Genomic DNA, 14,873 nt, shown 5'->3' with positions numbered 1-14,873 from the left:
ATCAAATAGGAATCGAAATAGTGGTCGATCTGGTCCCTAATGTTGATGGCCACATAAGTCATTTTCTTCTCTTCTGGAACCTTGTACAATGCAAAGAAATTATCACACCTTCTAATCCACCCTCGAGGATTAATACCATCGAAATCAGGGAAGGCTAGTTTAGCTTTAGGCACACGGTTGGGCTGGGTGGTAGAAAGGTATGAATTGAGGTATGGAGAAAAATAGGTGGTTGGAATAGGCTGAGTAATGTGACTGTTGAAGTAATATTCTGCAGGTATGGGTTGGGAATAATGGGCTTATGAGTGGTGGCCTGGGGGTAAGGGTTGTGGTTGCAAGTGTGCCAAGGTGGTATAAATTGGTACATTAGAAGAGGTGGTATAAGAAGGGAAATAGGACTGTAAGTGTGTTCGAGCAGAAGTCGACCCAAACGATCCAAATGAGGTGGATGTATTGATAATGGACTGAGATAGTGTGGTTTGGACATAGGGTAAGGAAACGAATGAGCTAGTAGAGATGTTGGTGTTGAGTTTTTGTTTAAGATGAAATAGTCTTAAAATTAGAGTGAATGGGAAATGGGATTTGGATTCGGATTTGGTCAAATGATCGATCGATTGATTAATTTTTTAGACCAAATTTATTTGTTAATAGTGAATATTAACGTGATATAATCCGTGTTTGTAACGGATGTTTTCCAGTCCATGTATTGTGTTGCAACACTAAGCAATAAGCAGCCTAGTGCACCTCCCACAATGGTGCAAGTGCTTCTCCCACCAAGCAAGTGTATATACCACCATGTAAGTGCTTTCTCCATGATCTAGTGCTTGTTGCACCATGGAAGGGGCGAATTTCTCTCAAATAACTGCTATAAATAGAGCATAAGTTGGAGAGAAAGAAGAACACATCGAAAACAACACTTGAAACACTCTGTATACACTTAATATACACTCTGTATACACTTAATATACACTCTGTATACACTTAATATACACTCTGTATACACTGGATATACACTCTGCATATACTGGATATACACTCTGTATACACTGCGTATACACTGGAAAAACGAATTGCAATCTGATATTCTCTTCAGTAAGAATTCAACATTGGCTATACTTTGCATTCCTTCCTCTCAGAATTTCCATTCGACTTCTGAGTTGTCCTCCTTATTCTGCATTGTTTTTAACTACAAACAAAGCATCCATAAGTGTGATTTGCTGCCGAACTTTGTGCTCGCTGAAACATTGGGGTTTGAAGTACCGCTACACCAGTGTGTAATTCGTTCTATCCTGGGAGGAAATAATCTATAACCTTGGGTACTAAGGGGGGATTAAATTCCTTAAGGAAACACTGTGAATTCAGTGGGCTCGAATTAATTTCTGTTTTTTATTTATATTTACGTTTATAAGCTAACATTCTAATTTCCAGAATCATTATTTACAAGTATAGAGGAACAACAATCTTAAGGAATTTAATAATTTATTTTCTGTATTTGTGTTACTTTTATTATTCTGGAAACTATAACCTTTGTGGTTTTTTGTGTACTCCCGTTTGGAGAGTAAAGCCTTCGTGGCGGTTTGTTGGAGATTAAAATCTACGTGATTTTTACTCCAGTTTTAAAGCCTTCGTGACATTTTGTTGGAGATTAAAATCTACGTGATTTTTCACTCCAGTTTAAAACGTTTATTAAACGTTTGATTATGTCATTTTTACAGTAAAAATGGCGAATGACGGAAATCAAGCTGTTCCAATGATGACTGCCAACGCATCGACAAGTCGAACTCCGGCGTTGGCACCGGCAGAGAAACCCAAAAAATTTTCCGGGATGGATTTCAAGCGCTGGCAGCAAAAGATGTTCTTCTACTTGACTACGTTATGTCTACAGAAGTTCATCAAGGAAGATGTTCCTGATCTTCCAGATGAAACTCCAGAGAATGATAGCTTTCTCGTGATTGAGGCATGGAAGCATTCTGACTTCTTGTGCAGGAATTATATTCTTAGCGGACTGGAGGATAATCTGTATAATGTATACAGTGGCGTGGAGACGTCAAAAGAATTGTGGAATGCACTTGAAAAGAAGTACAAAACTGAAGATGCCGGGATGAAGAAATTCGTCGCCGCAAAATTTTTGGACTACAAAATGGTAGATAGCAAGTCTGTTATTACCCAAGTCCAGGAATTGCAAGTGATTATTCATGATCTACTTGCTGAAGGTATGTTTCAAATAAATACTGATATTGAAAGTAAATTTTTTAGTAATTTTACTAACGGAATTTTCATTGAAGGTCTTGTCATCAATGAAGCATTCCAAGTAGCAGCAATAATTGAGAAGTTGCCTCCATTGTGGAAGGACTTCAAAAATTATTTGAAACACAAACGAAAGGAGATGTCCCTTGAAGATCTCATTGTTCGATTGAGAATCGAAGAGGACAATAAAGCTGCTGAGAGAAGAGGCCGTGGAAATTCAACAATAATGGGAGCAAATATTGTTGAAGATAACAAAAAGAGAAAGAAGGCTTCTGGTCCGAAATACAACCCAAGCAAGAAGCGGTTCAGTGGAAACTGCTACAACTGTGGGAAAACCGGACACAAATCTACGGAGTGTCGTGCTCGGAAGAAAGACAAGCAAAGGGGTCAAGCAAACATGGTAGAAAAGCATGATGATGTTGATGACTTGTGCGCCATGCTTTCTGAATGCAACCTGGTAGGAAACCCAAAGGAGTGGTGGATTGATTCTGGAGCCACTCGCCATGTTTGTGCTGTGAGGGAAGCATTTTCTACATATGCTTCTGCTGGACCCGAAGAGACGCTCTCTATGGGAAATGCTGCTACAGCAAAAATTGAAGGATACGGTAAGATATTTCTCAAGATGACTTCTGGCAAGGTCATGACTTTGAACAACGTCCTTCATGTTCCCGAGATTAGGAAGAACTTAGTCTCTACTGGACTTCTTGTAAAGCACGGTTTCAAGTGCGTTTTTGTATCTGACAAGGTAGTGATTAGTAAGAATGAAATGTTTGTAGGAAAAGGTTACCTTACTGAGGGCCTTTTCAAGCTGAATGTAATAGTTGTTGAAACTAATAATAAAACTTCAGCTTCTTCTTACTTACTTGAGTCAAATGATTTATGGCATGTACGTTTAGGTCATGTCAATTATAAAACCTTGCGAAAAATGATAAACTTGGAAGTATTGCCTAAGTTTGAATGCGAAAAATCAAAATGTCAAATATGTGTGGAATCTAAGTATGTTAAACATCCTTATAAGTCGGTTGAAAGGAATTCAAATCCTTTAGACTTAATTCACACAGATATTTGTGACATGAAGTCAATACCATCTCGCGGTGGAAAGAAGTATTTCATAACTTTTATTGACGATAGTACTCGATATTGCTATGTTTACTTACTTAATAGTAAAGATGAAGCAATAGACGCATTCAAGCAATACAAAAATGAAGTTGAAACGCAACTTAACAAGAAAATCAAAATGATAAGAAGTGATAGGGGTGGTGAATATGAATCTCCTTTTGAACAAATATGTTTAGAATATGGAATTATTCATCAAACAACAGCCCCTTACACTCCCCAATCCAATGGGATTGCGGAAAGAAAGAATCGTTCATTAAAGGAGATGATGAACGCATTGTTGATAAGTTCTGGTTTGCCACAGAACTTGTGGGGGGAAGCCATTCTTACGGCCAGCCGAATACTAAATCGAGTACCCCATAGTAAAACACAATCCATTCCATATGAAAAATGGAAAAGAAGGAAGCCCAACTTGAATTATTTTAAAGTGTGGGGGTGTTTGGCAAAGGTGCAAGTTCCTAAACCCAAAAGGGTAAAAATAGGACCGAAAACAGTTGATTGTGTTTTCATAGGATATGCAACTAATAGTAAAGCATATCGATTTCTGGTTCATAAATCAGAAAATCCCGACATTCATAATAATACGGTTATAGAATCAGATAATGCTGAGTTCTTTGAAAATATATATCCGTATAAAAAGGAATGCGAGTCGATTGGTGAAGGATCTAAACGACCTCAGGAAGAAACAAAAGAAAGTACATTTAATCAGGGGATCCAAGACGTAGTAAACGTCAAAGAACGTCTACTTCGTTTGGACCAGATTTTGTGACTTTCTTATTGGAAAATGATCCTCGAACATTTAAAGAAGTTATGTCTTCTTCGGAATCATTGTTCTGGAAAGAGGCAGTCAATAGTGAAATAGAATCCATATTGAACAACCATACATGGGAATTGGTTGATCTTCCTCCTGGAAATAAACCTTTGGGTTCTAAATGGATTTTTAAGAGAAAAATGAAAGATGATGGCACTATTGATAAATTCAAGGCAAGACTTGTTGTCAAAGGGTATAGACAACGAGAAGGTCTTGACTACTTTGATACATACTCCCCAGTTACAAGGATTACGTCCATACGGATGTTAGTAGCATTAGCTGCAGTGTATGGTCTTGAAATTCATCAAATGGATGTTAAAACGGCCTTCTTAAATGGAGAGTTGGAGGAAGAAATTTACATGGAACAACCTGAAGGGTTTGTGGTTCCAGGTAAAGAAAATAAGGTATGTAGACTTGTTAAGTCCCTTTACGGACTAAAACAAGCACCCAAACAATGGCATGCGAAATTTGACCAAACAATGTTGTCAAATGGTTTTAAGATAAATGAATGTGATAAATGTGTGTACATTAAAAATGTTCCAAATCACATAGTCATTGTTTGCCTATATGTGGATGATATGCTGATAATGAGTAATAACATTGCCAACATAAATGCTACTAAGCGTATGCTAACTAGCAAGTTTGATATGAAGGACTTGGGAATTGCGGATTTAATTCTGGGGATTAAGATCCAAAAGACTCCTCAAGGTCTGGCATTGTCACAATCTCATTATATTAAGACAGTACTTGAAAAATTCAAGCACTTGGGCTTTAAAGTTGCAAAGACTCCAATTGACGTGAATCTTGCACTAGCAAAGAATAAAGGCCAAAGCATATCACAATTGGATTATGCTCGTGTGTTGGGATGCTTAATGTACATCATGAATTGTACACGACCAGATATAACTTGTGCTATAAGTAAACTAAGTCGGTACACGAGCAATCCAGGCCAATCTCACTGGATGGCAATGAAACGAGTTTTGGGATACTTAGAACATACCCAAAACTTTGATTTGCACTACAGTAAATATCCTGCGGTGATTGAAGGATATTGTGATGCAAATTGGATCACCGGTTCAACTGATTCGAAGTCCACAAGTGGATATGTATTCACTATTGGTGGAGGAGCGGTATCTTGGAAGTCGTCCAAACAAACATGTATTGCCCGCTCTACAATGGAGGCTGAGTTCATAGCCTTAGATAAAGCCGGTGAAGAAGCTGAATGGCTCCGGAATTTCTTGGAAGATATTCCATTTTGGCCCAAACCGTTGGCACCAATATGCATACACTGTGATAGCCAAGCGGCAATTGGAAGGGCTGGGAGCGTTATGTATAACGGTAAATCTCGTCATATACGACGAAGACATAAAACCGTTAGGCAACTTCTCTCTAGAGGAATTATCACGATTGACTATGTAAAGTCAAGTGATAATGTGTCAGATCCACTTACAAAAGGCCTAACTAGAGAGGTAGTTGAGAAATCATCGAGGGGAATGGGACTATGGCCGAGAACAAGTCATTGTGGCGGTAACTCTACCTAGAAGACTGGAGATCCCAAGATCTAGGTTCAAGGAGATCAAACAAAGTCATTAATGACGGTTCAACATTGTCAACAAAATTTGTTTTAGTCCATTCTCGTGATGAGACAATGTTCAGTACCAAGGATAAAGCATTAAGGATTTTTAATGATTTCTAAATTTGATACAAGGTATATCAAATAGTGTATCTACGGGATGACACGTTTAGGAATCACCTATGTAAGTGTGAAATGTTAGCCGCTTCAAGGAGAATTTTGCAAGGCCAATTCTCTACAAACTTATGAAACCAGGTAGTGTTCATGGCTGAAACGAACACAACAATGAGAACCAAAGACGGTTAAGGATTGATTGTGTGACTTATGGTTGTCTAGGTATACACTAAAGTTCGACGGTTCAAAGATATCAAATCTACCGATTGACCGAGTATATCCGACATAAGTTCACTACGGAAAGTTCAAAGGGAAACCTACTTATCCAGATGCAATTAATTCTTGTTTGCAAATCACACAAGTTTTTCATGCATACTTCCATGATATAGCCATTCCCCATTCATGTGGGGGATTGTTGAGTTTTTGTTTAAGATGAAATAGTCTTAAAATTAGAGTGAATGGGAAATGGGATTTGGATTCGGATTTGGTCAAATGATCGATCGATTGATTAATTTTTTGGACCAAATTTATTTGTTAATAGTGAATATTAACGTGATATAATCCGTGTTTGTAACGGATGTTTTCCAATCCGTGTATTGTGTTGCAACACTAAGCAATAAGCAGCCTAGTGCACCTCCCACAATGGTGCAAGTGTTCCTCCCACCAAGCAAGTGTATATACCACCATGTAAGTGCTTTCTCCATGATCTAGTGCTTGTTGCACCATGGAAGGGGCGGATTTCTCTCAAATAACTGCTATAAATAGAGCATAAGTTGGAGAGAAAGAAGAACACATCGAAAAAAAACACTTGAAACACTCTGTATACACTGGATATACACTCTGCATATACTGGATATACACTCTGTATACACTGCGTATACACTGGAAAAACGAATTGCAATCTGATATTCTCTTCAGTAAGAATTCAACATTGGCTATACTTTGCATTCCTTCCTCTCAGAATTTCCATTCGACTTCTGAGTTGTCCTCCTTATTCTGCATTGTTTTTAACTACAAACAAAGCATCCATAAGTGTGATTTGCTGCCGAACTTTGTGTTCGCTGAAACACTGGGGTTTGAAGTACCGCTACACCAGTGTGTAATTCGTTCTATCCTGGGAGGAAATAATCTATAACCTTGGGTACTAGGAGGGGATTAAATTCCTTAAGGAAACACTGTGAATTCAGTGGGCTCGAATTAATTTCTGTTTTTTATTTATATTTACGTTTATAAGCTAACGTTCTAATTTCCAGAATCATTATTTACAAGTACAGAGGAACAACAGTTGGCTGGGTGAGGGAAGGCTATTGTGGGTGGTGGGCGATACGCGTGCAGCGCATGAGAGAACAACGGGTTCATCAACCCCAAAGACATTGTTTCATTTAGGGATGAGGGTAGTGAAGTGCGAGTTATAGGTACTGTGGTGCGAGTTATAGGTACTGTGGTGGGACCTGAGGATACCGGTGTTATTGGAGTCGCCGGTGTTGAATCTGAACGGAGACCCCCACTCACAGATGACTGGTGGCTTTCTACTGGTGATACTCCTAAAGCTGCCAAATAGGACCTTTCTGAGTTGCAAGTATCTTCCCGCCGGCCAAGCTCTGTCATCATTGTATCCATCCTTCGTTGTCTTTCATCATTCATCCTTTTCTGCATGTCCTCAATCGATTCCAATCTCTGGTTCGATGCTTCCATGAAGGTTTGCAACTGAAAATCCAAATTGGAGGAACCTCCTACGCCGTCGCAGGTGCGTTGTTTATCGACCATCAGTACCCAGATTACAGCTCCGATACCAAATATAATGCTAACAATCGATTTGGATCTAAGAGCGCTCAAGAAGAAGTAAAAAAGAAAATAATAGATAAGAATAAATTGTATTTCAAATATTCAGTGCCTTCTCTGTCAAATGGCAGCATACAAATATAGGAAATTGATAGAAGGGACAACTGTCAATAGCTGTTCCCAAGGCTAACGACTACTAGTACTAATGGACACATGTCCTTGATTTACTAGCTAGCTACTCCTAGGACTCAAATAGTAATTGAGTGACTTAGGGACTAAAGTGTCACTCCTCTAAAGTAATCTAATATTATCTCATTAGGTCCTTAATTAAATAGTCACGAGTGAATTCGTGACAGATTCTACTACTAATACGGAAATAGTATGACTAAATTAAATACAAAAAATAAGAATACAATAACCAAATGCTTTAATAACTTTAACTAAAACAACATTTTCACGCGTTATCAAACTCTCTATGATGGATAGATAACATTTTTAGAAAAATTATGTGTATCTATTTTTTTGTCAAAACTTATTAAACTGTACAAATCAAAGCAGTTGCATGCATAGATTATGTGATTTATGTTCACAAATGTCTATGCCTTTGATAACTATGTGTTGCTAGAAAGGAGTAGGTACATGATGAAGTTGATGAAGTGCAAGTTGACTAAGACATCGCTAGCATTTAAAAGAAGAATTAATCTAAATAGTTGATTATTCAACCAATTTAACTAAGAATATCGACAAATATATAATATATATGTATATTTGAAGAGAAATATGTGTAGAAAAAGTAAATAGTAAATCTGGCCAATTATTTGTGTAAAGAGCCTTTTAAAAGGGGATAAAAGTGTGTGTGTGGGGGGAGGGGGAAGGGGGGTGTGTATTTGGTTTGGGGGGGGGGAGGTTATGGGAATTCTTTTCCAAAATGTGCAATTTTGGTTAGAAAATTCTATTAGCATATCATTTTTGTGAGAATTCTAGAAATACCAAAAAGGTGAAATACGTTAATTGAGGTAAATAAAAATATTACTTGTGAATGGCATTGCAGAAATGCAACGTATAAATTGAGAATGACAATTGGACTGTAAAATTTAGTAAAAGACGACTTCTAAGTCGCATTTACAGAATGGACTTAGAAGTTGCATTTTAAATGCGAATTAGAAGTTGTATTTCCTAAATGCGATTAACATATTTCACTTTTATTGGTATTTTCTAGAAATGATATTAGTTCTATGTTTTATAGGCTTTATTATATTGAGTTGGGAGAATTTAGGTAATACGCTATACATTTACTCGCTCATATATTGGAATTTGTAATTCCATGTCTTTCTGTTTTACAGAAGAAATGGATTGGACAAAAATGGAATGATGATAGAGAGTATAATTAATTTGAAAATGTTTGATTCTAATTAATGTTTGAAGTTTTCTTAAATTTCTACTTAACCATATTATAAAGAACATTTAAAAAAAGAAATTATCATGCATTGTTTGTTTGATATTATCAGATTCGTTCCACCAGCTTTCTATCAATGTTACACCTATATATAGATTTTATGTAAGCTTTCTTGCTATTAAAGTTTTAAATGACTAGTTAAAGATTCTAGCTGATACACCATTAATTCTCCTCATCATATGACATGCATATTATGCTTTGCGCGAAATAGACAACGATAAAAATTACTTTTTCTTTCATTTTATGTGGAAGTGTTTGACCGGCATGAAGTTAAAAAAAAAAAAATTGTTATGTACCAAAAGTATTCTTAGGACTCGTGTTAAAATTTTTAGTATTACAGTAGTATGTTATGACTTATAATTAAAGGTAAACTGAAAAGTTCAAAGTTAAAGAACTTCCAAATATTAAAATGATGTGTCATTACGTCTTGAAACTGATTAAAGAAAAAAATATCATATAAAATATAACACGAACAATAAAATATTGGACAAATTATCATTATGATCATTTCAAGAATGAGATACATTTTAAATTCTCTCTTTATTGTATGACATTCTTACCTTCTAGCAATTAATTTCAAGTACTATTACAACAATCTTTTCAAACCATAGGATTCATCAAATCATCAGAAGATATGTCCCAAAGAACACAATCAGAATTAAACATAGTTGTTGATCCATTTCTTGTTACTATTTCTTTTCCACCCTCAGAATTTTCCCCACAATTCTCATTGCTAATTCTCTTATTTTGCTGTAATTCTCCTCCTGCTGTGCATGGACTTCCACTACACAAACTTTGGTTCCAAGGTGAACCCTCTCCTTCATTAAGTAAAGAAGCAAAATTATAATTAAATCCTCCATTTTCAGGAAAATTACTAGTGTCCCAATTCTTGATAGGATTTAACATTTCAGGTTCTTTAATTGCTCTTGATAATCCATACTTAATTTTCTCAATAGTTTCATCTTTGTTATCTTCATGTTTGACACTAGTACTCGGTACATTATTTGGTGCTGTTGTAGCAGTACTTGCCATTCCAAATTGCTGAAATTGAAACTGAAAACCGATACGTTTTTTCGTCAAAAGATGGAGCATTTCATCTTTGAAACATCCTAGCGCTGCTTCAGCTAAATGAGGAACTTGTGGTGGAGATAATGTATTTGCAATTTCACTTATTAAGTGAGAAAATGGCTTGTGTGTTACTGGATCAATTCCCATTCCAGATAACTTCTTTTTCAGCTTTGTGTTCCAGTGATTCTTGACATCATTGTCTGTGCGGCCTGGCAACTGAGCAGCAATCACTGACCATCTGTTGGAAAAAAGTTGGACAAGCATTGAGTCAGGGGCAGAGCTATAGAGGGACGAAAGGGCTAGAAAATCACATTGTTATATAAGGTCAAATTATTTTTTAATTTATATGGTAGGGGAGCCTTGGAGCAATGGTAAAGTTGTCTCCGTATGACCTATAGGTCATTCGAGTCGTGGAATCAGTCATCAACGCTTGCATTAGGGTAGGCGGTCTATATCACACCCTTGAGGTACAACCTTTCTCTGGACCCTGCGTGAACGCAGGATGCCTTGTACACCGGGCTGACCTAAATATTGATATATACCAGATGTTGAACCCCCTTGTTAAAAATAATGCCTCTTCCATTGACTGAGTAACCATATGAATTAGTAGGGTGGAACAACGGTAAAGTTGTCTGACCTATAGGTCGGGTTCGAGCCATAGAAGCAACCACTAATGCTTGTAGTAGGGTAGGCTGTCTACATCACACCCCCTGGGGTACGACCCTTCTCTGGACCCTGCACTAATGCTTGCATTAGGATAGGGTGTCTATATCACACCCCCTGGGGTGCGGCCCTTCCCTGGACCTTGCGTTCACCCTTCCCTGGACCCTGCATGAACGCAGAATACCTTATATATCAGGCTATCCTAAAAAATTAGATATATAGTAAATGTTGAACCCTTGCTAAGAATAATACCTCCTCCCTTGACGGAGTAACCATATGAATTAGTGTGATAAACACAGTCTAATTGATGCTACTCATATTGGAAGGCACAAAAGTTAAATTAGAAGAAATTGTGAAATAATGGGTAATTGGAAATATGGTAATAGGTCCTTGATATCTCATTGATTACACCTCAATCACTGAAACTGGCTGTACAATATTTCCTCTTATGTCATTGGAAGGGAGCTATGGCACAACTGTAAAAGTTATCTTTGTGTGATCAAGAGATCATGAGTTCAAATTATAAAGATAACCTCTCGTCGAAATGAAAAATAATGTTGTATATATTAGACCAAATATGGTCCGACCCTTACCAAAACCCCGTGTATATAGCAGAAGCTTAGTGCACTAGATTGGCTTTTGAATCCTTGCTATCCAGTATGAGGCAAAAATATTAAGGGAGAAATTTCTAGAAGCTAAATTATTATAGTTTTTACCTATTGCCAAGAACAGAGTGAAGTGTGACAATGGTCTGCTCTTCTGCCTCTGAAAACTGTCCATGTTTAAGATCAGGCCTAAGGTAATTTGTCCATCTTAATCTGCAACTCTTTCCACATCTCTGCAAACCTGTTTAATAGAAAATTAACAAACTTTTGAGTCATGTATATATCTGCAACTTGCACCATATATTCTTCTAAGGAATTTTATGAAGAAGTAACCTAGATAGCCGCTCAGTCAACCGCTTAAACTAAATATAGCCGGCATATATATAATATATGTATAATCCATGTATAATATGTGTATAATCATGTATAATTAGTGCTTGCATTAGGGTAGACTATCTACATCATACCCCTGGGGCTGGGGATGCAATCCTTCCCCGGACCCTGCGTGAATGCGGGATGCCTTGTGCACCAGGCTGCCTTTTTCGTATATAAAACTTCAAAGCACCAACTGACGTACTAACGATTTCTCTAACGAAAATGGAACATTCAGTGGCGAAATTAGCTCGCAATCGACGTACGTACCAGCATGCTTAGGAATTAAACGCCAGTTACGAGTTCCATGTTGAGCAATGTAAGATGAAAGCTTGTGATCTTCCTCAGGTGTCCATTGCCCTCTCTTGACATTGTCTTTTTCACAACAAGGGATTCTGCCCATTGGTAAATTTGCAAGTAAAATTTTTCTCTTAGGTTGAAATTTCTTTTCTTTTTTACTTTCTTAGTGTGTTGTAAAAAAAATGGAAGGAGAAAACAGTTTTTATTTGGTGCTTGTAAGGTGTAAACAAATAGAGAAATGTATATATAGAGGGTAATGTTAGAAAGGCATGCATCAAAGGTGCATGATAGGATTAAAGAATTCAACGCTATTGAGCGTGTGAGATATTGGCCGGTAGCTCACCCACAAGACGCCCGGTCAACTCTCTCTCACTATGTGTTTGTGTTTATGGGGTTGACTGATATGTGTTGCTCGGATCGCCGGGTGTGCATCGGATCCTTCAAAAGTTAAGTATTTTTAAGGATCCGACATAAGTGTGGCATGTCTTTGGAGGATCCAAACAACATAGGCTACTAGTGGAGGCAGATGGAGTATGTGTTCGATCAGAGGCATACCCAGCATTTGAAATTTATAGGTTCCTACAGCGATCTCAAGTTAATATACAATAAAAACTGGTTCACAGTAAAATATTTATAGGTTTTTTAGTGAATTTTTTAATACATATACAAGATTTTGGCAAAAATTATTGTGCTCCTGTGAACCCGTATGTTACACTTTAGATCCACCACTAAATTCAATTGGTCCAACTGAACCCAATATTTCCGATATAGAATATAAATATATATGAGAAAATCACTATAATTTCAACAATGATTAAATTTTTAACCCATATTTTTAAATAATACAACATTCAATGGACAAAATCTTAAATATTGAACCCATTAAAATTAAATTCTAAATTCTGAATTCCACTTGTTGTGAAAATTATGCAGAGAATTGGATGACATGCAAAATATGTCATTTTAAGAATTTAGGTATTTAGAGTTGGGCTAGTCTTTCGGAAGTTATAAGGTTTGTGCACGAGTGGGTGCATGGTTTCTGTGTCATGATATTAATTACATGCATTTTTAACAAAGAGGTGCATTTTTCATTTGCATTAGAATATTTTTCTCAAGAGTGTCTGGTTGATGTTTACTTGTCATAAAGGGCCACTCTCTTTTGCAGGAATCATAGAGATCCAATGAACAAATGATAAGATGTAGTTTCAGACGCAGAGCTAGGACTTGAAGTTTTTGGGTTCTGAATTATGATATCGAAACCATAGTTCATCTTAGTAATTGGAATCGCAATTAAATATTATACACATATTCAATAAAAAAGTTAGTACAAAATACATGATCTAAACATAAGTTACTGAATTCGTCCGAACTTATACCAAATAGTACTCTAGCTCCGCCCCAAGCTGCAGGTCTTAGTAGGAGATTAGACTTTCAGTCTATTATTTGTAATTTTACTTTGCAGTATGATGATAGGTTATAATTACGTATTTTAGTTGCTTATTACACTCAAATTTACTGCACTTTAATTGAGTTTGAGCTTTAATATCTAGTGTCTTGCACTAATTGTGTGTTTTATGATTTGTAGGAATGATTCCGAGCTATGTAGATATTATGGAATGAAATCAAATGATTTGGAGCTTTGAAGTCTGAGTAAAAGCCCAAGGAATTAAGTTGGGATCGTATTCGGGGATCAACAGATGATAGAGAAACAAAGTGAAGAATCGAGTAGGCATATTGCGCACTGTCTAGTAAAATGCACATAACTTTTCGCTCAGAACACCATTTGGGCTCCACAATATATGTTGGAAAGCTAACTCAAAGGTATACAATTTTTATGTTTTACATTTGTCCAAATTTCAAACGAAACAGGGTGAAAAATGCGGTCGAAACCGCGATTGCGGACCTGATGCGAACTGAGGCAGTACACTGGGAAAGTATCGTGCCCAAATCGCAGCCGCCGACGTCCAGGCCTGGAAACTTGTCCTTTTTCGCGTAGAAAAAGGTATAATTGTTTGGGCCCGACCCTAGTTGGTATATATACATGAAAAAACGATATTTTGAGGGGAGGAGATCAATTTTTGACACAGATTCGACCTAAGAAGGCAAAGATACAATAGGAGCAAGAGGGGGAATTCTTCTACGAGTTTTTCCTTCCTCTTCCTATTTTTCAGTGTTGGTTATGCCTTTTTCGTATTGTAATTTTACATACTATTATGAATAGCTAATTTGTTATCTAGGATTTTGATGGAACCTTTTGTAGGATAAATTCTTGTTATATTTTTATATAATTGAGCCGTAGTATTTTTTCTATTTGTTCAACTACATATTCTTGTGGTTGATTGAAGAGACCTCAATTAGCTGTACCTATTTAGTATGTATTACTCGGGAGAGAGTGCATATTTAGGTAGTTGTTGAACAACATCACTCCCGACGTATGTGAGGAATCAATAACCAAGGGTTTAAAGGTGGGATTAGGGATAACGAAACCTTGGGTGCGATCTAAGTGAGCTGTAATTAAATCCAGCTAGTGTAACTCGGAGTATGTCTAGTAAATTGTCGTAATTACTCGGGAGAGAATTACAACACGCAGAGCGCTCATGATCGGTAGAGAATACTTAGGAAAAATTATAGAAGACATAGCGGGAATGAGTCCGACAATTGGGAAAATCATAACTCTATACCTCCTTAATCTTTTCTCCGACCTGTAGTATCTTTAGTGTTAATTTATTATTTTAATTTGTTAGTTAGTTAGTTAAACACAAGAATTTT

The 14,873-nt window shown here is 36.9% G+C and overlaps 1 protein-coding gene across 1 annotated transcript; it reads right to left on the bottom strand.

The window, feature by feature from the left end:
- Positions 1 to 9,617: 9,617 nt before the first annotated feature.
- LOC104218806 (transcription factor MYB80) lies at positions 9,618 to 12,297 on the bottom strand. Its single transcript, XM_009769393.1, has 3 exons — positions 12,075 to 12,297; positions 11,544 to 11,673; positions 9,618 to 10,402 (listed from the first exon to the last, which is right to left on the bottom strand). The coding sequence occupies exons 1-3, from the start codon at positions 12,205 to 12,207 to the stop codon at positions 9,697 to 9,699; spliced, it is 969 nt and encodes a 322-aa protein (XP_009767695.1). The 5' UTR covers positions 12,208 to 12,297; the 3' UTR covers positions 9,618 to 9,696.
- Positions 12,298 to 14,873: the final 2,576 nt, after the last annotated feature.

The sequence above is a fragment of the Nicotiana sylvestris genome, chromosome 8 (assembly GCF_000393655.2).
Source record: "Nicotiana sylvestris chromosome 8, ASM39365v2, whole genome shotgun sequence".
NCBI lineage: Eukaryota > Viridiplantae > Streptophyta > Magnoliopsida > Solanales > Solanaceae > Nicotiana > Nicotiana sylvestris.
The sequence above is the reverse complement of the archived record's forward strand: the minus strand, read 5'-3'. Positions and strand labels throughout refer to the sequence as shown.

What these genes read in the sequence shown, in the direction of transcription:
- LOC104218806 (XM_009769393.1), bottom strand. Translation starts at nt 12,207, where the DNA reads ATGGGCAGAATCCCTTGTTGTGAAAAAGACAATGTCAAGAGAGGGCAA. An exon ending in TTTAATTCCTAAGCATGCTG is followed by an intron (nt 11,674 to 12,074) that starts GTACGTACGTCG and finishes TCTATTAAACAG; the next exon opens with GTTTGCAGAGATGTGGAAAG. An exon ending in CACTCTGTTCTTGGCAATAG is followed by an intron (nt 10,403 to 11,543) that starts GTAAAAACTATA and finishes TTTTTCCAACAG; the next exon opens with ATGGTCAGTGATTGCTGCTC.